The sequence below is a fragment of the Ranitomeya imitator genome, chromosome 1, assembly GCF_032444005.1.
Source record: "Ranitomeya imitator isolate aRanImi1 chromosome 1, aRanImi1.pri, whole genome shotgun sequence".
Taxonomy (NCBI): Eukaryota; Metazoa; Chordata; class Amphibia; order Anura; family Dendrobatidae; genus Ranitomeya; species Ranitomeya imitator.
Genome location: NC_091282.1, coordinates 279,086,810 through 279,110,656, shown reverse-complemented (window position 1 = coordinate 279,110,656; position 23,847 = coordinate 279,086,810). Strand labels below are relative to the sequence as shown.

The 23,847-nt window shown below is 43.9% G+C and overlaps 1 protein-coding gene across 5 annotated transcripts in view; it reads right to left on the bottom strand.

Annotated features, from left to right (window-relative positions):
• Nucleotides 1-3,776: 3,776 nt before the first annotated feature.
• Nucleotides 3,777-23,847, bottom strand: part of SFSWAP (splicing factor SWAP) — a 192,660-nt gene continuing 172,589 nt past the window's right edge. The window contains exons 16-18 of one of the 5 annotated variants that reach the window (XM_069756058.1): nt 19,372-19,533; nt 11,170-11,242; nt 3,777-4,609 (exon numbers count right to left, since the gene is read on the bottom strand). In XM_069756058.1, the coding sequence (XP_069612159.1) occupies nt 4,544-4,609; nt 11,170-11,242; nt 19,372-19,533 (301 nt within the window). In that variant the 3' untranslated portion in view covers nt 3,777-4,543. The remainder of the gene's footprint in view (nt 4,610-11,169; nt 11,243-19,371; nt 19,534-23,847) is intronic. The other 4 variants (XM_069756061.1, XM_069756057.1, XM_069756060.1 and 1 more) reach the window with 4 other exon arrangements.

Below are 23,847 nucleotides of genomic sequence, written 5' to 3'. Positions count from 1 at the left end.
ATATGGAGTAGGTCTCCTAGCACCTGCCTCCAGCGATAGGATTTTCCCCTCCTCCTCCTCCAGGATCCACGTGTGGGACGCCATTGGCACCGACGCCGGCGAAACCCGGAAGAGCCGGCTTCAGGGAGATACGAAAACCGGAAGTGACGCGCGCGCGACCGCTGACGTCACTTCCGGAACGCCGAACCGAGCAGCATGGAGGGAGGAAGCCGGGAAGCTCAGAGAGGATCCCGGCTGGGGATCCCGGCCTGCTTTACCCTCGCGGGGGCGCAGGAAGGCCGGTAAGGGTCCCGAGGTACCTGCCAAGCAGGACGACGGGAGCAGCCCACGGAGAGGCACAAGGCGACCCCAGCTGCCTGGCTGAAACACAGGTAGGACCTGAAGAATGACTGTAGCCACCGGCCACTACAGCATATGGAACCTCTCCCTGTCCCATGGGGAACAGGAAAGACACTGGTGAATGGGAGGTGGGAGGTGCTTTTAACCTCTCTTGTGTTTCCTGTTCCCCATTAGGGCAAAGAGACAACCTCCATATGCCGTCGTGGAAGGTGACTAGAGAAATAGGGGGATTTGGGGACCCTACAATACTCACCTGTGTCCCTGGATCCTCTTGCTGCTCCTCCTGGCCGCCGGCAGAAGAACATGGCGGACGCATGCGCAGTGCGCCCGCCATCTGTCTCCATCTGCCGGCCGGCAGGAGAACAGCAGTTGGGGCTAAAATTAGGGTTAGGGGTAGGGTTAGGTTAGGGTTAGGGGTAGGGTTAGGTTAGGGCAGTGTTCCCCAACTCCGGTCCTCAAGAGCCACCAACAGGTCATGTTTTCAGGATTTCCAATTGCAAAAATTGGCCTGGTCATTAAGTACCAAATTGGCTCTGTCACTAAGGGGTTAAAAAGAAGAGAAGATGACTCAATCTTTGCATTGTGTGTACCACACTAAGCATGAAGATTAGAAAGAGAAGAGAACTTTTGAGGACTTTAGAATCAAAATTGTTGAAACATATCAACAATCTCAAAGTTAAAAATCAATCTCCAAAGATCTTGATATTCCTTTGTCCACGGTGAGCAGCATAAATCAAGAAGTTTACAACCTATGGCACTGTAGCTAATCTCCCTGGACATGGACGGCAGAGAAAAAATTATGAAATGTTGCAACACAGGATAGTCTTGATGGTAGATAAGCAGCCCCAATTAAGTTCCAAATAATTTCAAGTTGCCCTGCAGGGTTCAGGATGCATCACTGTCAGCGCAAACTCTGTTGACATTTGAATTAAATAAAACACTGACAGGGACCCAGGAGGACCCATCCGAGGAAATAAAGTTAGACTTCAGTTTGCCAAAACCTACGTCAGTAAGCAAAAACCTTTTGGGAAAGCATCTTGTGGACAGATGAGACCAAGATGGAGCTTTTTGGTAAAGCACATCATTTTACTGTTTACTGAAAATTGAATGAGGCGAAGAAAGAAAAGAACACAGTACTTATAGTAAACTAAGGTGGTGGTTCAAAAGATGGTTTGCTGCTCTGGTACTGGGTGTGTGTTGACTGTGTCTGCAAGGCATCACGGAATCTGAAGATTACCAAAAGGATTTTGTGTCGCAATGTAGTGCCCACTGTCAGAAAACTGGGTTTGCATTCTAGGTCATGAGTCTTCCAACCCCAAATATACTTGAAAGATGTTTTGTGTTGTTGTAAATACTCAAAGGAAATAAACATGGATATAAAAAACAATAGTAATTGCAATAATTTTCTGGGAGAAATACTTCATTTTCAGGAACAATTTCAAGGATGCCAACACTTTTAGCCATGACTGCGTAAGTTTTGTCATTTAATTGTGTGGTTTACTTCCAAATTCAGTATATCATGTATCTAATGTCTGGTGATCCTTCTATTTTAGGGGTAAGTGCACACTGGACATTATTTCTGAAGACTTCCCTTAGGAGAAAAGCTGCAGCGTTAAATAAAATTTGTTACTGGTAAGTGATTCTTTCATCATAATTTACATGTGTTCCAAAGAATACTTCTGTATGTGCTACACTGGCCACCTAAGATGGCTATGTTACAAATGATGCCCTGAGGGTCTGATATGGCATGATATGTTGTACGAACAGCCAAATCCTTTTTTATCGTTTTATGGGGAAAAAGAGCGGACTGTGTAACCACAATATTAAACAACTTCAAACAGGCACTACTATTTAAACGTTTTTAAGATTATAGCAGGGTCTTAATTTCTCAGAGCCCTGTTGCAATAAATACCTCATTTAATGTATTTATCATATGCATTAATCTTTCCCCACTTATTTTTTGCAGGATGCAGCTAGGCCCCATTTTGTTGGCTTGGCGTATTAGGGCGTCTGTTCCTGTGGGGTGCATGTATAGTGCTGGGCAGCCCGCCTGATATTATGGGCAAGGACACTTTGCATCGCACATTACTGTGTGACTGGCGTTCTACGCAAACCCTATTTGTGTGTAATTTTTTCTACTAAACAGCCAACCCCTACATAATCTGGTAGATGTGGGGGGTGTCTGTTTTTATCAGTAGATTGCACCTGTGCTGACCCTGCCTTTATTAGTGGGGGCCTGCTGCATCCTGCAAGAAGTGCATTTGTCAGCAGACAGGTTTTGGGAAGGCTGTATTCTTATGGTATGTGTTTTTTTTCAATTGCAATCAAACCTGAAATTAGCTCGAGGCCACATATAATTGTTCTCGACATGCATTTCAGGTGGACATTCATGTTTCAGTGGAGAATGTTGAATTCCGACATGTTCAAACTTTCCATTGATGTCTGCAACCATATAACTTGGAGAAGTGATGAAGGAATTTTCAGATATGAGCACCCTTAAAAGGTCTGTCGCATATCCTATCTTTAGGAATGCACCGCTCCCTCTCCTCCTGGTTTCCTGCTGCAGGGGGGCACTGTGCTATGGAGGATTGACAGTTTTGCACTAGCAACATGGCTGAGCCATGCTCTTGTAAACTGAGCTCTTTATTGCTGCACATAGAGGCAGGCCTGGACGAGGGCAGTAGCCCTAAAGCTGGCAGGATTCAACCATCAGGCTAGCTTCAGAGCAGCGCTTACAAGCTTTATAGTAAAAAACCAGAGTGCTGCACACTTTGCATTTTAGACTGTCCACTGTCGATAAGACAGCAGAAGTGACCGGTGACACAGGAATTGAGCAGCAGACCACAAAGTTAAAAACTACTTTTTTTTTTCTTGAGAATAGAAAAGATTTTTAATAAGTAAATTGCAAAGTTCTTTTCTTTTACAAGTACGTTGTCGTTGTCATTTTACCAATTTAAAACAGGACCGGTCATCAAATTAAAAGTGGCCAGACTTGGACTATGAACGGTGGACTATAATTCCCACAGCTTCCCGTAGTATTTTAATTCTTAAGTCTCCTACAGGGTATATAGATAGGGACGTTTTTATCTAGTGCTAATTTTTATGGTCTTTACCAAGTAGAGAGAGAGAGAGCTACAGAAAGCCAATCCTTCAGAAATTCCTGTGAGCTGCACCCCCTTAGTAAAGACTATAACAATTAGCACTAAATAGAAAGTGCCCATTTGCTTGAATACATGTTGGATTGAAGAAAAAAAAATCCAAACTCAATACTCGGGTGAGCAATGGAAATAAGAACGAAAACTGGCCAAGTTTGACACAGTGACAGGTTTTTCTTAAGGAAAGTAGACCTCTGTTTTAATATGCATAGGTTTATGAATCGTGCAATCATTAAAACATTTCCCCTTTAAAAAAAACACAAAAAACCAAAGATTTTTTTTTATAGCACTTTATTACACAAACAAAATATATACAAATATACACAGGGTCTTATGCTGGTCAATTTATAAAGTATCCTGCAAAATCACAAATGTTGCTGGTCTACATGTCCCAGGAAGCACCACCAGATGCCCAGTAAGTCAGAACAGTTTCACAAGACCTATGCTTGGATAGGAATATCTGGCACCACTGCTGGATTTCCTGACCTGAGCTAACATCCTCATAGAAGGCTTATGAGGCAACTAGCTCAGATCAGGAGACCAAGAGACCAGGCCAATCCAAACACAGAATGTTTCATGAATGTGTGAGATGGACCTTAAAGTGGTTGACCGGCCGTAGGGTACAAGTCTGCAGTCACCATGTGGATGCAGATTTGTGAATCCTCACAGCTCATACTGCGCATTATGAGGATTCTCTGGTGCAAGAAGCAGGAGGTTGTGTGACTGCTAGTATGTGATCTGCATACTTCCAGCCACAATCCAACTAGGCGTGTACAGTCACATAGGGCAACTGCAGACTTGTACCCTAAGGCTGGACAACCCCTTTAAACAGACGAAGCTAATTTTATATCCTGGAACATATGGGTTGATAGGCATCATGGGAAATGTATCTCTGTAACATTTGAAAGGAAAAGGTCAATAAAAAATTGACCATTTGTAATTTGATTTCACGTGGAAATCATGTAGAATTACAGCATAAAAGTGGAAAACTGATCATCTAGGATCTCCGCCTGTGACGTGGCTTCTTCTTCCCTCTATAATTGAGTGTATCAGGAGGCACCGGTGCGCATGTTTTTTGATGCTGCCAGCATTGCTCTTACTTTAGCCATTAAATCCTGGGGAAGAAAATACAAAGAATATTACATTTTACTGGAGATGCATCACTGAACTACAGACAGGACTTTTCTATACAGACGTACTTTTACATGAAACACCCCGATTCTGAAGAAATCTCCATGCAAATGACAATATTTTACACTTCCACTTAAACTGCTAATATAATTTAACAGCATAATCAGGTGTCAAATGACCCAGGCAGATACTCTACACTGTGTTCTATTTTGGGTTATTACATTTGCTATATTGTGTCTGCCAGCATGTTCGTTATGTTTCTGAATAAATGCCAAGAAAAATCAGTGAGACAGAGGCGGCTTAGGCGCCATAAGCCCAGGAACCTTTAGTTACCGGAGTATCTGACATTAGCGCATAATGATGAGTGTAATATACACGGTGTGCAGAATTATTAGGCAAGCTGTATTTTAGAGGATTATTTTTATTATTGATCAACAACTATGTTCTCAATCAACCCAAACGACTCAAATATCAAAGCTTAATATACTTGGAAGTTGGAGTGTTTTTTTTTTTAGATTTGGCTATCTTAGGAGGATATCGGTTTGTGCAGGTAACTATTACTGTGCAGAATTATTAGGCAACTTAATAAAAACCAAATATATTCCCATCTTACTTGTTTATTTTCACCAGGTAAACCAATATACCGTATTTTTCAGACAATAAGACGCACTTTTTTTCCTCCAAATTTGGGAGGAAAGTGTGGGTGGGTCTTATAGTCCAGATGTAACATGTGGGGAGGGGGTGGCAGCAGCGAGTGGGATCCACTGTGATCCCACTCACAGGAGGCAGAAAAAGTCCCCACTGCCTGGCTGCAGTGAAACCACGTGGTCCCGATGATTAAAGTGCAGTGAATATTAATTAGCCGCTTCGCCGCACACCTGTCTGCTGAGCAGTGAGCGGGGAGCAGCCATTGAATAGTCCTTCACTTACACAGGGACACAGTCTCCCCAGCGCCGGATTCCTGCAGCAGCTGGGGAGATCTGTGTAGCTGGTGGAGGAGGGGGCAGCAGCAGGGGCCAGGGGAGACAAGATTGCCGCATACCTGCCTGGGCTGTGCTGGGTGCTGAGGCATAAGGACCTGTGTGATGTCATGAAGTGGGCGGGCTGGAGCATCACATGGCAGCACAGAGCCCTCCCTCGTCTGATGTCATCACAGGTCCTTCAGACACTGCATTAGAATCTGCAGGCTTCCTCTTCTAACCTGTGCTGTGGAGAGGCAACAAGAGGGAGGGCTATGTGCAGTTATGGGATGTTCCAGCTCTTTACCTCACCACAGCGTGGCTGGCTGGCTGCCACAATTAAAAGGTTAGTCTTTACAACACACAAAGCACTCTGCCACTCCTGTGGTGAACTATAACTCCCAGCATGCTATAGGATCTGCAGGACATGCAGGGAGTTATAGTTCTCCCATGAGATCATAAAGCAGCACTCTAGTGTTATTTTTCAATGTTGGAGTGGTGCTTTAAATATAAGTCCTATGCCCCCATTCTTATACTCACCCTCCAGCGTCTTCACATCCGTAGCTTCCAACATAATAACATACTATTATATATAATAACACCACATATAATAGTATGTTATTTATGTTATAGTATGTTATTTATGTTTTTAAATATTTTACCACTTTTTTTGCTTAAAATTTTTTTTCCCCTATTTTCCACCTGTAAAACCTGGGTGCGTCTTATAGTCCGGTGCGTCTTATAGTCCGAAAAATACAGTGACTGCACAAAATTTAGAAAAAAACTTTTCTGACAGGCAAAAACAAAACCCCCCAAAATTAGTGACCAATATAGCCACCTTTTATTTATGATGACACTCAGCAGACTTCCATCCATAGGTTCTATCAGTTGCTTGATCTGTTTACGATCAACATTGCGTGCAGCAGCCACCACAGCCTCCCAGACACTGTTCCGAGAGGTGTATGGTTTTCCCTCCCTGTAGATCTCACATTTTATGAGGGACCTTATGAGGTTCTCTATGGGGTTCAGATAAGGTGAACAAGGGGGCCATGTCTTTATTTTTTCTTCTTTGAGACCTTTACTGGCCAGCCACGCTGTGGAGTAGTTGGAGGCATGTGATGGAGCATTGTCCTGCATGAAAATCATGTTTTTCTTGAACGATATCGACTTCTTCCTGTAACACTGCTTGAAGTTGTCGTCTTCCAGAAACTGGCAGTAAGTCTAGGAGTTACGCTTCACTCCATCCTCAACCCGAAAAGGTCCCACAAGTTCATCTTTGATTATACCAGCCCATACCAGTACCCCACCTCCACCTTGCAGGCATCTGAGTCGGAATGGAGCTCTCTGCCCTTTACAGATCCAGCCTCTGGCCATCCATCTGGCCCATCAAGATTCACTTTCATTTCATCAGTCCATAAAACCTTTGAAAAGTCAGTCTTAAGATATTTCTTGGCCTAGTCTTGATGTTTTATCTTATGTTTCTTGTTCAAAGGTGGTCATTTTTGAGCCTTCCCTACCTTGGTCATGTCCCTGAGTATCGCACACCTTGTGCTTTTTGTTACTCCAGTAACATTGCAGTGCTGAAATATGTCAAACCTGGTGGCAAATGGCATCTTCACGCTTGATTTTCCTCAATTCATGGGCAGTTATCTTGCGCCTTTTTTGCCCAACACGCTTCTTGCGACCCTGTTGGCTATTTGCCATGAAACGCTTGATTGTTCGGTGATCACGCTTCAAAAGTTTGGCAATTTCAAGACTGCTGCATCCTTCTGCAAGACATCTCACAATTTTGGACTTTTCAGAGCCCCTCAAATCTCTCTTCTGACCCATTTTGCCAAAGGAAAGGAAGTTGCCTAATAATTAAGCACACCTTATTTAGGGTTTTGATGTCATTACACAACACCCCTCCTCATTACAGAGATGCACATCACCTGATTTACTTAATTGGTAGTTGGCTCTCAAGCCTGAACAGCTTGGAGTAGGACAAAATGTATAAAAAGTATTCAAAATACAACTTGACTAATAATTCTGCACACAGTGTACATAAAGCATGAAATATCAGTGATGACATAACTAGTGTAGAAACCTAAAGAATATTTTCCATCAAGAAAAAGAAAATGCTCTAGAGCGGAACAAATTGATGCACACGACCCTGGCCCAGTGACCACATACTTAGTCTGTCATCACCAGTCAGGCGCCCTGCAAACCACCTCCTAACTGCTGGGATCACAGGAACCTCTTCTAATATGTAGGCCTATTGCAATACTATGCAACCACCCCTCTCGTGGTTATGGACTACTGAAGTGGCCCTGGACCAGGGGGGTGACCTGGACTGTATAAAATGTACCATTACTTGTATATGGAATCATTTAGTGAAAATCAAACATACAAACCTAAAAACTGCACCAGGCCGGATTTTAGCCCAAAACATCCCAGACTGTTAAATGGAGTTATGAAGTTAACACACAGGAGGCAGATTGCCTAAGAGGAATACCACTTTATGCGCCAAAATCTGTGGTAAACATCACAGGAAACCATTCACTAAAGTTTTAGGCAAAATATCAGCTCGGTGCATCTTAGACAGGGCTGTACGGTCCAGATCACCATCCCACAGTCAGTCAGGCCGGCCAACTCTACCCCCACCGGCACGAACTTTACAGCACTGGTTAAATTTGTCAGTAGTATCTCAAGTTAAAACCTGCATGTGTGCCAAATCGTCTTTGTCTCTAAGTTGGCCAACCCCCTGCTCTGTGCATGTGCATACACAATGGCGATATTCGCTTGAGTCCAGTAGGGACAATTTTGGCCAAAATAAACCTACTGTTGTCAAGTCCAAAGGGAAAACAGGTGGCAGAACTGGTCAGTGTGTCCAACAAAAACGGCTTTTGTCTATACAGGCCAACTCATGGAACACAAAGCATGTAATCTGCTGTGATCCCTGTTGCAGCTAGGGGGCGCTGTAGGTGCTCCTCGGGATGCGCATGAAGGCATATGTGATTATGAGGGCGAAACAGTGACCGGCAGGATTGTAAATGGCCGATATGTGTCGCAGAGGGACTCTGCGCTGTAAGCCAGTAATGTTGTTCTGGGACCTGTAGTCCCACAAGTGTTTCTATAGTTTTTAAAGGGAGGCTTGCAGGGTTAGCTGGAGAGCTGGGCGGGTCTGGCTAACTACACACACCACCCATCTATGGGAGTGGTTACAACTACATAATGTGACCAGGCTTTGGTCACATGGTCTCTGTAGTGGAGAGTGTTTGGATCTGTATGGTCCGGGTGCAAGGTCCTGGAAGAGCCTATGTATTGGGAGTGCTATCTCTGCTATCTCCTCGAAGAGCACGTGGTGAGGCTTTGGGACCTGGTGGTCTGTGTGTTGGACGGTCCCAAATGGGGACGGATGTCCTGAACAGCACACGCAGTGGCCTGTGTGTTGGTCGGTCCCAGGTGGGGACGGACGTCCTGAAGAGCGTACGGAAAGGCTGAATGTGCAGGGTCAGCGTGGCACTGCATTGGGAGCTACCGACCTTCGCAGAGTCTGGACTGTCGAGAGTGGCCTGGTTGCATGGATCCCCGTTAGGCTGCTTCCTAGGAGTGTGGACTGACAACGAGTCAGCGTCTGGAGCAGGAGCTCCAGAAAGGTAACTCCAGATAAATGGGGTTATAATGACGGCAGAGAAGTATCTGCCAGTGGAACAGACTGTCGCTGATTAACATGTTCCGTGGAGTAAGGTCCAGCATGTTTAGAGACTGCAACTTAATGCCGTCGGTTGGTGCTTGCTGTGTTCCATGGACATTGATGAACTGTGCGGAATGTGGTCACCCATGGTAACTGGACGGAGTAAGGTCCAGCATGTTTAGAGACTGCAACTTAATGCCGACGGTTGGTGCCTATTGTGTTCCATGAAGTGTTATGGACTGTTCGTGGTACGGTTTATGATGCCATAATAAACTACATAGACTGTTTAAGTAGAAAGTGTTCCTGTGTGCCTGAATATCACGGCCAAGTGAGTGTCCCCCAATACATTCAGTAAGCGCCATCTTACACTGCAGAATACTTTAAAAATGCATTTTCATGAAATGTAGGCAATGAATTTTGAAACAAAAGGGAAGTTTCCTTAGGGGTAAGCTGACCTATACAGATATGTGCTTGCTTAGTACACTTAAGGGAATCAGTCAAATGATGTTACCAAGGATTTGCCTTTGTAGACCTAGATAAAGAATAAAACTGTGTAAAGGATTTCCTCTACAGCAGAGGTTCCCAACCTTTCTAAGCTTGAGAGCCACATCCAGCTATGAAAGAGGGTTGTGAGCCACATTCAGCCACAACCAGCTCCTTCCCCCACCCACAGTAGTGACACTGAGAGCCTCCATTACTGGTATAATGACTAGTGATGAGCAAATATACACGTTGCTCGGGTTTTCCAGAGCACGCTCGGGTGACCTCCGAGTATTTGTTAGTGTTCGGAGATTAAGTTTTCATCACCTCAGCTGAATGATTTACAGCTATTAGCAAGGCTTAGTACATGTGGGGGTTGCCTGGTTGCTAGGGAATCCCCACATGTAATCAAGCTGGCTAATAGCTGTAAATCATTCATCTGCAGTGATGAAAACTTAATCTCCGAACACTAACAAATACTCGGAGGTCACCGGAGCGTGCTCGGGAAAACCCAAGCAACGAGTACACTCGCTCATCACTAGTAATGACAACCAAAGCTTTTCCACTGAAATCACACCAAGGCAGTATGCCAAGCTCCACGGTTTCCTATCTCACCCCCATTCAGATCTGCTCTTCTGTACAGGGCTACACACAAAAGTCACCATTTAAAGATATGCTGTTAATAGTGATTTACACCTGGTGCTAATACACCAAGCTGGCAGGCAGCCGCGAGCTACACATCACGGGCTCGCGAGCCACATGTGGCTCCCGAGCTACAAGTTGGGGACCCCTGCTCTACAGGATTACAATCTGGGAGCATCTACATTTAGCATATGATCGCTGTAGACTGGTAAAACTAGGATTCCCCCCAGCCGTTTTCTCAGTGCACTGTAGATCTCTACACGCCTTGCTGGTGTTTAATTACTTCTTTCATTTAACCTATAACCTGTTCTGACATTATCAATTAGGGTCTAATCTGTTCTAGCAACCCAACAATGTGAAGGCAGCTTAGTAGACCCAGATAATTAAAGATATTTCACACTGCAATTACCACTCATTACCAACAAGTGAAATGTGAACCTGAGGGATTAACCCTTAATTTGCTGAAGTTCTACGATGGCATGCATGGATGAGTCGAGAATTGTTAACATTTTCTAAAACGCTTACAGAATCCTGTTCCTATAGCTCGATGTGCACCCTGCTAAAGAGCAGATTATCCAAGCCAACAGCTTCGCTAACTACATGCGCACTATGTCCTACGAGTGCAGCTCTAGTTTTAAGATTTAATACAGAGCTCTCATATTGGCAAACTTTTTTCATGGAAATTTACTTTTTTCTTTCAGGAGCTTGAAAATAAAATCCACTGATGCTGATGAAATTTTATGGTATAATAAAATGGTTAATAAACATGCATTTATGATAAATTTACCTGAGTTATTTTGGTCTGTACAGAAGAGACAATTTCTGAGGCAATGTGGCCATCTTTGTCCTTGGATCTTTCCCTGTAAGCAAAAAAGGCATTATTACATTACATTATTACACTTCAGGTGTATATATCAAGAATACAAAAACTAAGGAAACATTTAGGACATAGGTTTCTGAAAGGCAGATCACACACTGACATGGCATTAACAGGTCATAACTAGAGTTGAGCAAATTTTTCAAAATTCGGTTCAGATTATGATTGGCAGTGAATATTGTTTTAGCAATATTTGCCGAACACAGCTGAACGCCGCTGGAGTCAATGGGAGTAGAAATGAACCAATTTGTTCAGAACGGATGATGAAAAATTCAGAATGAACAGGTTACCAATATGGCACCAATATGGCAAATTCAGATTCGGCGACCGATTCCAAACATATTCGCTCAACTCTAGTCATAACCTCTCTGAAATCACTATTATCAGAAAATAATCTCCTGTTTAAGACAGGGCTGTGGAGGCTGAGTCCATGTCGGTATAAAATGGACCGACTCCGACTTCTAAAACATATAATAAATTGCGTACGGTAGTACAGTGCAGGATGTGCTGTAGAAGTTTTAATAATTTGGGAAAGTTCTAAAATGTCCTATAAACGTCTGTTCTGTTCCTGATCTAAGGATCTGGGCTTTTAGGTGAGATGAATCTGTGCTGCACTTTATGCACATGCTCAGTAGTGAGCCAGGGCTGTGGGGTCGGAGTCGGAAGTCAGTAAATTTGAGGAGTCAGAGTTTTTTTTATGGACAAAACGTCCAGCTCACCAGTAATGTCAGATTCCATTCCGGTCTGGAGCACAGATAGTGTTTCTGCTAAAACACTCACAACTGAAAGCAAAGAGAAAAGTTCTAGCTCCACGGACACAAAAATCTTTATGGATAGTAAATAAAAAATTCTTATCAGCTTAGAACAATAAAAAAACAGACATGTTTCCGATGCATCAAGCATCCTTAGTCAAGGTAAGATAACTAAGGGTGCTTGAATGACCAGAAACATGTCGGTGTTTATTGGTAATGCTACTTGGAATTTTTAACATGTGACAAAGAAGTTTGTTTTATGTCTAAGGAGCTGGATCTTTCGCCTTGCTTTACATTTTTTTTTCATCACACTATAAAAAATAAAAAGTTGTGATTTTCACCCTTCCCACTGGGGCCTTTTTATACTAACTTGGTATTTTAGGAAATCCACATGTACATTATAAACAAAGGTCAGGTCCTGACTTTTTATTGTATTGAAGCATCTAATGATCGTGTGCAAATGCCATTCTGAAGGGAGGAGCAGGGTCAGCTGTGGCATCACCTATTGTGATTGGTGGATTCCTTATTAGCTGTTTATATAGGTGTTACCTCTCATTGTAACCCCCTGCCTTTGATGAGAAGGAGAATTGCTGAAATTGTTTGGAAAATATATGGTGTGAATCTAAAAAAAAATGCAAGATTACTAATTTATCAACACTTTTTTTTTTTTTTTTAACAAAGATCATGCTGTAGAAACAAAATATTGTTTTTTTTTCCTTTAGAACACGTAGCAAAAACGGATTTAACCCCATCCCGACATTAGACGCACAAGCTGAGCTGTGGAGTTGGTAAGCCAAATCACCAACTCCAGCTGACTCAGACTCCTCAATTTCTCTGATTTCCGACTCCAACCCCACAGCCCTGCCTCACTACTGAGCATGTAACGTATTTTCTGGTGTATAAGACGACTGGGCGTGTAAGACGACCCCCAACTTCTCCATATAAAATATGGAGTTTGGGATATACTCGCCGTATAAGATGGGGGTCATCTTATACGGCGTGTGCGGTGCGGATGGTTCCCAGGGTCTGGAGGAGAGAAGACTCTCCTTCAGGCCCTGGGATCCATATCCATATTCGGAGGGTAAGTATATCCCATATTTTTTTTATTTTATTCTTTTTTTACATGAATATGGATCGCAGGGCCTGAAGGAGAGTCTCCTCTCCTCCAGATCCTGGGAACCATACAGGACCGCTCCCTGCACACACCATACCCGGCGTATAAGACGACCCCAACTTTTGAGATGATTTTCAGGGGTTAAAAAGTCGTCTTATACGCCGGAAAATATGGTACATAAAGAGCAGCACAGATTCATCTCACCTAAAATCCGAGATCCTTAGATCAGGAACAGAACAGACGTTTATTGGACATTTTATACTTTCCCAAATTCTTATGAAAACATTTACAGCACATCCTGCAGTGAACTACTGAACACAATTAATTATATATTTTAGGAGTCAGTCTGTCCATTCTATACTGACTGACTCCACAGCCCTGGGTAGCAGTACATCCTATTTTGCAGTGCGTTGCCGCAAATGAACATACTGGCATATCCTGGCAATTGAGCAGGCACGATCGCCAGGAGCTCTGCTTAAGTGATAGACGAGACCCGGCTCTCACTGCCAGGAGCGATGCCAGCACGGCATTTTAACCCACTAAATGCTGCGATCAATAGCTATCAGGCCTCCCTCTCCCGTCCAATCGGTGCCCCCAAGACATCATCGTGGGGGCCCAATGGTTGCCATGACAGCAGGAAGTCACATACCGACCTCCTAATCTGTCAGCTATGAAGGCCTGCTTATACCATGCCAGAAGCATGGTCTAAGAGGCTTCTGTCAGTTCAAAACTGACAGGTATAATGTATTGCAATGCTGGTGCAATGCAATGCATTATATCAGTGAACAGAGTAATAATAATAAGGGTATGTTCACACGTTCCTGATTTCCCTCCTTTTTTTTTTCAGGACTGAAACCGCAGCTCTTTGCAGAAAACGCAGGTCCTTTTTTTGGTGCTTTTTTGGTGCGTTTTTTGATGCGTTTTTTTATGCAGTTTTCTATGCAGAGTCTGTGTGTTTTCTAGGAAGTTTTTTAGGGTTAAAATGGCTGAAAATACCCTAACACTACCCCTACCCCTAACCCTAACCTAACCTTAGTGGGAAAAAAAAAAAAAATTCTTAATTTTTTTATTGTCCCTACCTATGGGGGTGACAAAGGGGGGGGGGGGGGGGGGTGTCATTTACTATTTTTTTTATTTTGATCACTGAGATATAACCTATCTCAGTGATCAAAATGCACTTTGGAACGAATCTGCCGGCCGGCAGATTCGGCGGGCGCACTGCGCATGCGCCCGCCATTTTGCAAGATGGCGGCGCCCAGGGAGAAGACGGCCGGACGGACACCGGGAGGCCGGGTAAGTATAAGGGGGGGAGATTAGGGCACGGGGGGGGGGGGGGGGGCATCGGAGCACGGGGGAGGGGGCATCGGAGCACGGGGGGGGGGGGGGCATCGGAGCACGGGGGGGGGGGGGCATCGGAGCACGGGGGGGGGGGGGGGCATCGGAGCACGGGGAGTGGGGCATCGGAGCATGGGGGGGTGGGATCGGGGCAGCCACACTCCGCCCACGCACTTCTGCCCGCTTCCCCGCACTTCCTGCTGCAGCGGTTCGGCACCACAATCCAAAATAAAACCCGCAGATATATTTTTGATCTGCGGGTTTTACTGCGGGTTTGAACTCACAATGGAGGTCTATGGGTGCAGAACCGCTGCGGCTCCGAAAAAAGAAGTGACATGGTACTTCTTTTTTACCGCGGCTATTCAGCGCGGCTTTTTTTCCCGATTCCCGCATCACGTGCACAGTAGTTCCTGTTTTCCATAGGGTACATTGTACTGTACCCTGCATGGAAAACAGCTGCGGAACCGCAGCGGCAAAAACGCTGCGGTTCCGCAGAAAAAAAACGCACTGTGTGAACATGGCCTTAAAATAGAAAAACAAACAAAAAAAAACCAAAAACGTATATTTATGTAAAATAAAACAATAACCAAAAATGGTACACATTTAGTATTGCCGCATCTGGAACAACCCTACCTATAAAACTGTCACTATTTAACCCTTTCAGTGAACACCGTAAAAATAATAAATAAAAAGGTGGCAAAAATCTATCCTTTCATCATTCATTCGAATTGAAAGTGGAATAAAATGCAGTCAAAAAGAGAAATGTAAATAAAATTGGTATAGCTGAGAACATCATCTTGTCCTGCAAAAACAATGTACATGTAGTATCGCCGTATAATCGTACTGACACGAAGAATAAAGCTGTTTTTTTAAAAAAAATTTTTTTATAACTTTTACCATACGGTGAACGACAAAAAAACAAAACCAAACCGCACAATTCCTAAATACCCCATTCTGACTCCCAAAAATCATAATAGCAATCAAAAAATGTGTGCCTGAAAGTGGTACCAATAAAAATATAAACTTGTCCCCCCAAAAACACATCCTCACATAAAAATGATAGCTTTAAAAAAAAAAAAAAATATATATGGCAATGCAAAAAATTTTTATTTTCCTTTTACAAAACATTGTTTTAAGGGTGTGACATCAGCTAAACATGTACAATATAAATCTGGTATCGCTGTAATCGCACCAACCAGAAGCAAAAAGTCATCTAATCACTTATACTGTTGTTGATTTGTTCAATCGGCCTCCCAAAGATTAAAGTAAGGCTCGGCTCACATTTATCCTGCGCTGTACGCTGAGTGCATACATCGGGGCTTCCACGAAAATCTCTGAAATACAGGATTCAGACGAACTCCAGATGGAAATTTCCTATAGTGAGGCAGATGAAGGCACTGTGGACGCCGTCTGGCCTATGATTCAGCCGTGTCAGTCTTGTTAGGTATGCATGAAAGTTAGGTCAATCACAGTTTTGGGCACTTATGAAAATAAAAACACTGCTTAACAGAGGCCAGAAGAGTATTCCTCAAGGGTTTCATCTAAGCATGTCATTCGGAAATTTAGATGGAAACCCTGATTTAAGTGCTCAGCGTAGAGCGCCAGATAAATGTGATCCCAAACGTTTTGCAAAATGTTCCCAACAAAAGCTTCAAATCAGTCCACAAAAAATTAAGTTCCTGCTCAGGTCTGTCATCTGTAAACGGCAAGGGGGCTTACACTTTATTGGTAGTACAAAAGGCTCTGGAAAAACGCTATGGCTTGTTCCAACACAAATTCCAGTGAATTCTGCACTCCAAAATCCAAATGTCCCTCTCCCTTCTGAGCCCCATAGTGTGCCTAAACCACATCTAACTTCCACAAATGTGGCATTTCTGTAGCGACGAGAGCCAGCTTACTTACAGGGTCCATGTCTACAGAAGCTCAAGTTGGGCACAACGTACGGGTGCTACACTGTGCTGGGAATTACACTGGCAGATTTGCATTTTCACTCAGCAACATCTACTGCTGCTTGTTTCTGGAAAACACCCGTTAAGTCAAAATCGACACTACACTTGTAGATAGATTCCCAGAATGGTGTAATTTCCAAAATGGGGTCTCTTGAGGGGGGATACTGCTTGTCTGGCACTTAGGGGCTCTGTCTATGGAGTCAGCCAATTATTTTATGATAATTTGTTCTCCAAGAATCAAACAGTGCTCCTTGCAACCAGAGTCTAGCCATGTGACTTAGCAGTAGAGTTGAGAGAATTTGTTCAGGTACCCTCTTATTCGGCAAGCGTTTACCGAATAAGCTGCAGAGGGAACCCGGCTTCCTGGATCACGCCGGCTGATTAGCGCCACAGCTGCATGTGTCGCGGCTGTGTCACAGCACATGCATGGAGAGCCTGTTTGTTGGGTTCTCCATGCATGTGCTGTGACACAGCCACGACACATGTAGCTGTGGCGCCCATGGGTTGATCAGCCAGCACGATCCAGAAAGCCTGATTCCCTCTGCAGCTTATTTGAGAAGCACTATAGCTTGCCGAATAAGAGGGAACCCGAACAAATTCGCTCAACTATCGCTCAACTCTACTAAGCAATACTGTGCAGACACAGTATTGCCATGTTAAGGAGACATAATGTGAAATTTTGATGCCATTTTTACATATTTCCCAGAACAAAAATGTAAAATTTGTGGCGGAAATTTTGTGTGTATGGTAAAAATGCAATTTTTTCTTTACTGCCCAATGGTATAAAATTCTGTGACATACCCGTGCTGTCAGTATGATCACTGTATCCTTCGATGAATTCATTAAGAGGTGTAGTTTGTAAAATGGGGTCACTTATGGAGGGATTCTGCTGTTCTGGCATCTCATGGGCTCTTCCACTGGGTCATGGCACCCCAAACCATAACAACAAAATCTACACTCCAATATGGTTCTCCCTTCTGAGCTGTGCAATTTGCCTCAAAAGTCGTTTTAGGCCACATATGGGGTCATTGGCACACACAGGAGAAATTGAGTAACAAATTGTACAGTTCATTTTTACTTATTATCCCTTCTGAAAATTAAAAACTTGGGGTCAAAGAGACATTTTAGTGGTAAAAAAGGTAATTTTCTATTTAGACAGCCAATGTTACAATGTTATACAATTCTGTGAATCACCTAATGGTTAAAAATGCTCACTATACCCCAAGATGAATTCCTTGAGAAGTGTGGTTCCCAAAATAGGGGTCAATTGCGGGGGTTTCTGCTGTTTTGGCATGTCAGGAGCTCTTTAAACGCGACATGGCTTCCATAATCTACTCCAAGCCAAAGCAATATTTTTGCAGAAATAGTTTATTTATTTATTTATTTTTAATTTTCATCGGTCAACGTTATAACATACATGAAGCATCTGTGTGTTCAACGTGCTCAATACACCTAGATAAGTTGCTTGAGGGGTGTAGTTTCCAAAATGGGGTCACTTGGGGTGGGTTCCCACCGTTTAGGCACATCATTAACTCTACATATGCGACATGGCATCCGCCACGATTTTTGTGCTCCAAAAGTCAAATGGTGCCCCTTCCCGAGCCCTGCTGTGCACTCAAATAGTAGTTTTCCCCCACATATGAGGTATCGGTGTGCTCAGGAGAACTGCACAACAACTTGTACAGTACATTTTCTCCAGTTACCCTAATGAAAACTTTAAGGAAGAAAATCATTTGTGGGGAAAAAAGTATCTTTTTTTTTCCTTCCATATTGCTTAATTTCCTGTGACACACCTAAAGCGTTAATAAACTCCTTGAATGTGGTTTTGCGCACTTTGAGGGGTGCAGTTTTTAGAATGGTGTCACTTTTGAGCATTTTCTGTCGTACAGGCTTCTCAAAGTCACTTCAAATGTAATGAGGTCCCTAGAAAATGTATTTTGTAAATTTTCTTGGAAAAATGAAAAATAGCCGATTACCGTAATTTTTTATGCTGAAAACATCCCCCCCCCTTGGCTTATACACTAGTCAATTGTGCAGAACGCTGGCGGGGGAGTGGCGGAGCAGTGGCAGGAGTAGGCGGCTGCAGCACAGAGACCGCTGCAGTCGCCGGCTAACAAGACATCATATTCGCCCTCCGACGCTGCGGTTCTCCTCTCCTGTGCCGAGCGGTCACATAGTACCGCTCATTAAGCTAATGAATATGGACACGTCTTCGCTCCCTTAGGCGTTGGGCGCATATTCATTACCTTAATAAGCGGTACTACATAACCACTGAGCAGAGAAGAGGGGAGCTGCAGGAGCGAGGAGGGCGAGTATGTCGGGTAGGGGGGGCAATGTGAGCCATGTATAAAACCAGGGGAAGGGGGGGGAGCCGAGCAACACAGGATCGGGGGAGCCACATACCAGAACAGGACGAGCCACATACCAGAACAGGACAGGGGGAGCCACATACCAGGACAGGACAGGGGGAGCCAAACATAGCAGGTCAGGGATGAGCGGACAATGCATACCCGGCTTATACTAGAGTCAATAAGCTTACCCAGTTCTCCGTGGCAAAAGTAGGTGCCTCGGCTTATACTCGGGTCGGCTTGTACTCGAGTATATACAGTAACTTTTAATCATTCTAACTTAACCAAAAAATTATGTTCCAAAATGATGCGGATGTAAAGTAGACATGTGGTAAATGTTACTTATCTATTTTATGTGGTATTACTATTTGGTTTAAGGGCATAAAAATTCAAAGCTTGAAAATTGTGAAATTTCCACATTTTTTGTCAAATGTTCAATAATTTCATAAATAAACGCAAATCATTTACCTTAATGTAGCACTAATATGAAGTACGTGTCATGAAAAAAAAACAAACAATCTCAGAATCAGTGGTCAGAATTGTAAAATTTGGCCTGGTCATAGAGAGGAAAACAGGCTTGGGTCTTCAGAAAACAAGTGCATGAATTGAGTTACCTGTACTGTTGTAGACTCGATCCCCTGCTCTCCATGGGAGAGATACCAGTTGAGTGTAGTGAACTCTGTGCCCGATGTCTGCTGGGTGAGCGGGAGCGAGATCTTGGTTTGGACTTTGATTCTGATCTAAAATGTCTTTTCTTCCCATTTCCATGTGGGCTCCTGAAAAGGAAACAAATGTGGATTAGAAACACAATGCACATAGAATCTAGCAGTTAAAAGGAAGATTACAAACAGGACATTAAAGCACCACTACAGGGTTTCTTCACCACTGGAATGTTACTTTAAAAGCAAGTCCCTGCCCTCTGTCATATACTCGTCCTCCGGCATCGTCAACATTTTTGGGAGCCACTCTGGTCCCGGGATGCCATCTTGTGAGCACAGCTTCTGACTGGCCGCAAGTCAGAAGCTACTTCACAGGCTCTCAATGCAAGTTTGAGAGCTAGAAAGAGGCTGGAACGAGGCTCTCATCGACTTACATTGATTAGGGACCTTCGGCTCGCTCCATGAAAACACTGGAGCTGCCGGCAGGTCACTAACTGCAGGACACAAACCAGAGCGGCGGCAAAAACAGATGAAAACGCCGGAAGGCGAGTAACAGGCGAGGAGCAGAGAACTTGGATTTTAAGCATCACTTCAGCAGTGAAGTAAAAAAAAAAAACACTGGAGTGGTGCTTAAGGTAAAATGTAATTTCCAGATAAGCATACATGTCTGTCATCAATGTTTTCTATTATATCCTAAAGGGAATCGGTCACCAGGTTTTTGCTACTCCATCTGAGTGCAGCATAATGGAGACAGAGACCCTGATACCACTGATGTGTCACTGTCAGGTCTGCTGTCATTTTGGTAAGATCACCGTTTTCTCTGCTGCAGATCTAGTAGTTCTCTAAATGTGGAGCTCTATAACCCCGCCCACAATCCTGATTGGCAGCTGTGTACACAAGGAGAAAGCTGCCAATCCGTGGAGGGGGCGTGGTCATACAGAGCTCATGAATATGCACTGACTACCTGGCAGCAGCTTTACTAGTCCTCTAATGATAATGTTCTGCTGATTAGCCAATATTATCAAAATGACACAAACAGCTTAGTAAGTGACAAATCGCTGGAATCACTCTAACCTCTGTCTCTAGATTATGCTGTTCTTAGATTAGGCGGCATAAACAGATGACAGATTCACTTAAATTCCTGCCTACTTTTTAGAGAAAATAAAATGGTGTTGACCTTTAGTGCTGAACTTTATTATTATTATCATCATCTTCTACTCATTAACCCCTTAATGACCACCAATACGTCTTTTTGCTGACCTGAGATATAAGAGAATAGCCTCCCCATACAGGTGACAATCCTATAGCTGACAGCTTGCTGCGTCAGCCACAATCAGTGTCGGCACCGTCCATAACTGTTTATCCTCTTAGATGCTGCTGTCAATAGCGACTTCATCATATAAATGGTTAACAGTGTGTGGGGGCTTCCTATTTATCCCCATCGGCACTCTAAAGCTTATGATTGTGTGGTCCTGATGTTTGCCATGGGAATTCACAGCCAAATAGCGGCCTTAGTGTTTGCCGGCTATAGCGGCCTGTTCAGAAGATTGCGCCATTTAAGTGGTAAAAATAGAATTATTCTTACCGTTAATTCGGTTTCTAGGAACCTTCCACGACGGCATACGGAGGTTGCCTCTTTGCCCTAATGGGGAACAGGAAATGGAGAGGTTAAAAGGCCCTCCCACCTCCCTCTCACCAGTGACTTATAACTGAAAACCATAGCACCGGTTTACCTTAAATCCCAGATTTTAATCCAGGAGTATATAGGGAGGGAACTAGCGCCGTCGTGGAAGGTTCCTAGAAACCGAATTAACGGTAAGAATAATTCTATTTTCTCTAGTAACCTTCCACGACGGCATACGGAGGAATACCAACTAATATTGGCGCTAGGGAGGGACAACAGCCTGGAGAACTTTCCGGCCGAAGACTAAATCCTTGTTGGACATTACGTCTAGTCTGTAATGTCTGGCGAAAGTATGCAACGAAGACCACGTGGCTGCCCTGCAGATTTGCTCTGTTGATGCACCTGCTCTTTCTGCCCAAGAGACTGAGGTTGATCTAGTCGAATGAGCCTTGATTCCTACTGGAGGAGTTTTATCTTGAGCGAGATATGCTTCTGCTATTGCTTTCTTTATCCAGTTGGCAATAGTGCTTTTTGCTACTTTCTTTCCTTTATTTTGTCCTGATGGATGGACAAACAGATTCTGATCAATTCTGTACGAGCTGGTCTGCTCTAGGTAAAATAATACAATGCGTCTGACATCCAGAGTATGAAATTTCTCTTCTTTTGGATTTGTTGGATTCTGGCAAAAAGAAGGTAAAATGATTTCCTGAGAGCGGTGGAAATCTGATACGACCTTTGGAAGAAAGGAGGGGTCAAGGCGCAGTATTATAGAGTCATCACGGATAGACAAGTATGGTTCTCTCATTGAGAGAGCCTGTAATTCTCCTACCCTCCTTGCTGAGGTAATGGCCACTAGAAAAATTGTTTTATAAATCAGATTTTTCTGCGAGCAGGAGGATAATGGTTCAAAGGGTGCACCTGTAAGTCCTTGTAATACCAGGTTCAGGTCCCATAAAGGTACTGTTATTTGTTTTTTAGGATTCATCCTAGAGGCTGATGTCATGAACCTCTTAATCCAGCGATGATTTGCCAGATCCTGGTCAAATATTGAACTGAGTGCGGAAACTTGTACTTTTAGGGTACTCGGCCTGAGGCCTATTTCTAGGCCTTTTTGTAAAAAATCTAGAATTTGCGACAGATTTGGATTAAGAGGATCTGGTACTTCGGGAAGACAAAAGGATGAGAATTTCTTCCAGATTTTATTATATATAGCAATGGTCACCGGTTTCCTTGATTTTTGAAGTGTGGAAACCACTGCTTCTGATAGTCCTTTGGCTCTCAACACCTGGGCTTCAGTAGCCATGCCGCCAGATTCCATTTGTGGACGTCTAGGAGATGTATTGGTCCTTGAGAGAGAAGATTTTCTTCCATCGGAAACTGGAATGGCCCATCCACTTGTAATTCCACAATCAGGTTGTACCAACTCCTCTTTGGCCACAAAGGAGCTACCAATATAGTTGGTGTACGTTCTTCCCGAATCTTCTGCAAGACCTTTGCCAATAACGGAATTGGTGGAAACGCATATGCCAGTCGAAAATTCCATTCCTGGGCCAATGCTTCCACTCCTCTGGAGCCGTCTCTGGGGTTTAGGGAGAAGAATGCTTCGACTTTCGCATTTTGCCGAGATGCAAAAAGGTCGATTTCTGGAAGACCCCATTTGTCCACCAGCATTTCGAAACTTTGGTTGCTCAAACCCCATTCCCCAGGGTGAATGTCCTGACGGCTTAGATAATCCGCCTGAGTGTTGGATGAGCCTTTCAGGTGAACTGCTGTCAGGGATAACAGATGTCTTTCTGCCCAGGAACATATTCTGGCAGATAGTTTCTTCAGGTTGTTGTTTTTTGAACTGCCCTGATGTCTGATGTGAGCCACCGTGGTCACATTGTCTGAATATATTCGGACATGATGTCCCTTGATAAGATGACCCCCCATCAGGAGGGCTTCCTCTACAGCTTTTAGCTCTCTGTAGTTGGATGATTTTCTGCTCGTCGATTGATCCCAGAGCCCTTGGAGAGGTGTGTGATTTATCATGGCCCCCCAGCCTCTTTTGCTGGCATCTGTTGTTACCGTAGTCAGAGGAATCTGAGACCAACTGACTCCTTTTTGTAAATTTTTCGGAGTCATCCACCATGCCAGAGAGGCCTTGACACAGCCCGGTGTGTATAGTCTCCTGTTCAAAGAACTGGGCTGACCATTCCAATTCTGTAGGATATGTGCCTGAAGAATCCTGGAATGGGCTTGGGCCCAGGGTACCGATTGGATGCAAGCTGTCATCGATCCTAGTAGAGACATGCCTTCTCTGATTGTAGGAGTTCTGGTGTCTCTGAACATCTTGACTTTTGATAGTAGAGTTAGACGATGTTCCAAAGGGAGGAAGGACATTTGTCTTGCAGAGTCCAGAAGAACTCCCAGGAATTTTCTGCATTTGGAGGGTCGTAGGTGAGATTTCTCTACATTCGGCACCCATCCCTGAGATGTCAGAATATCGAGGGTCTTTGATACATGAGACTCCAGAGATTGTTTGGTGGGAGCCACTAATAAAAGGTCGTCTAGGTATGGCACTATACAGACGCCTTGCCTCCGGATGAAGGAGACTACTTCCCCCATTACTTTGGAAAAAACTCTTGGAGCAGAGGAGATCCCAAATGGAAGGACGTTGAACTGATAGTGTTCTATCATATGTCCCTTCTGCACTGCAAACTTGAGATATTGGCGATGCCTCTGATGAATGGGGATGTGAAAGTAAGCATCTTTCAAATCGATAGTGGCCATGTAGGAGTGCGGGCTTATCAAGGGAATCGCATTTT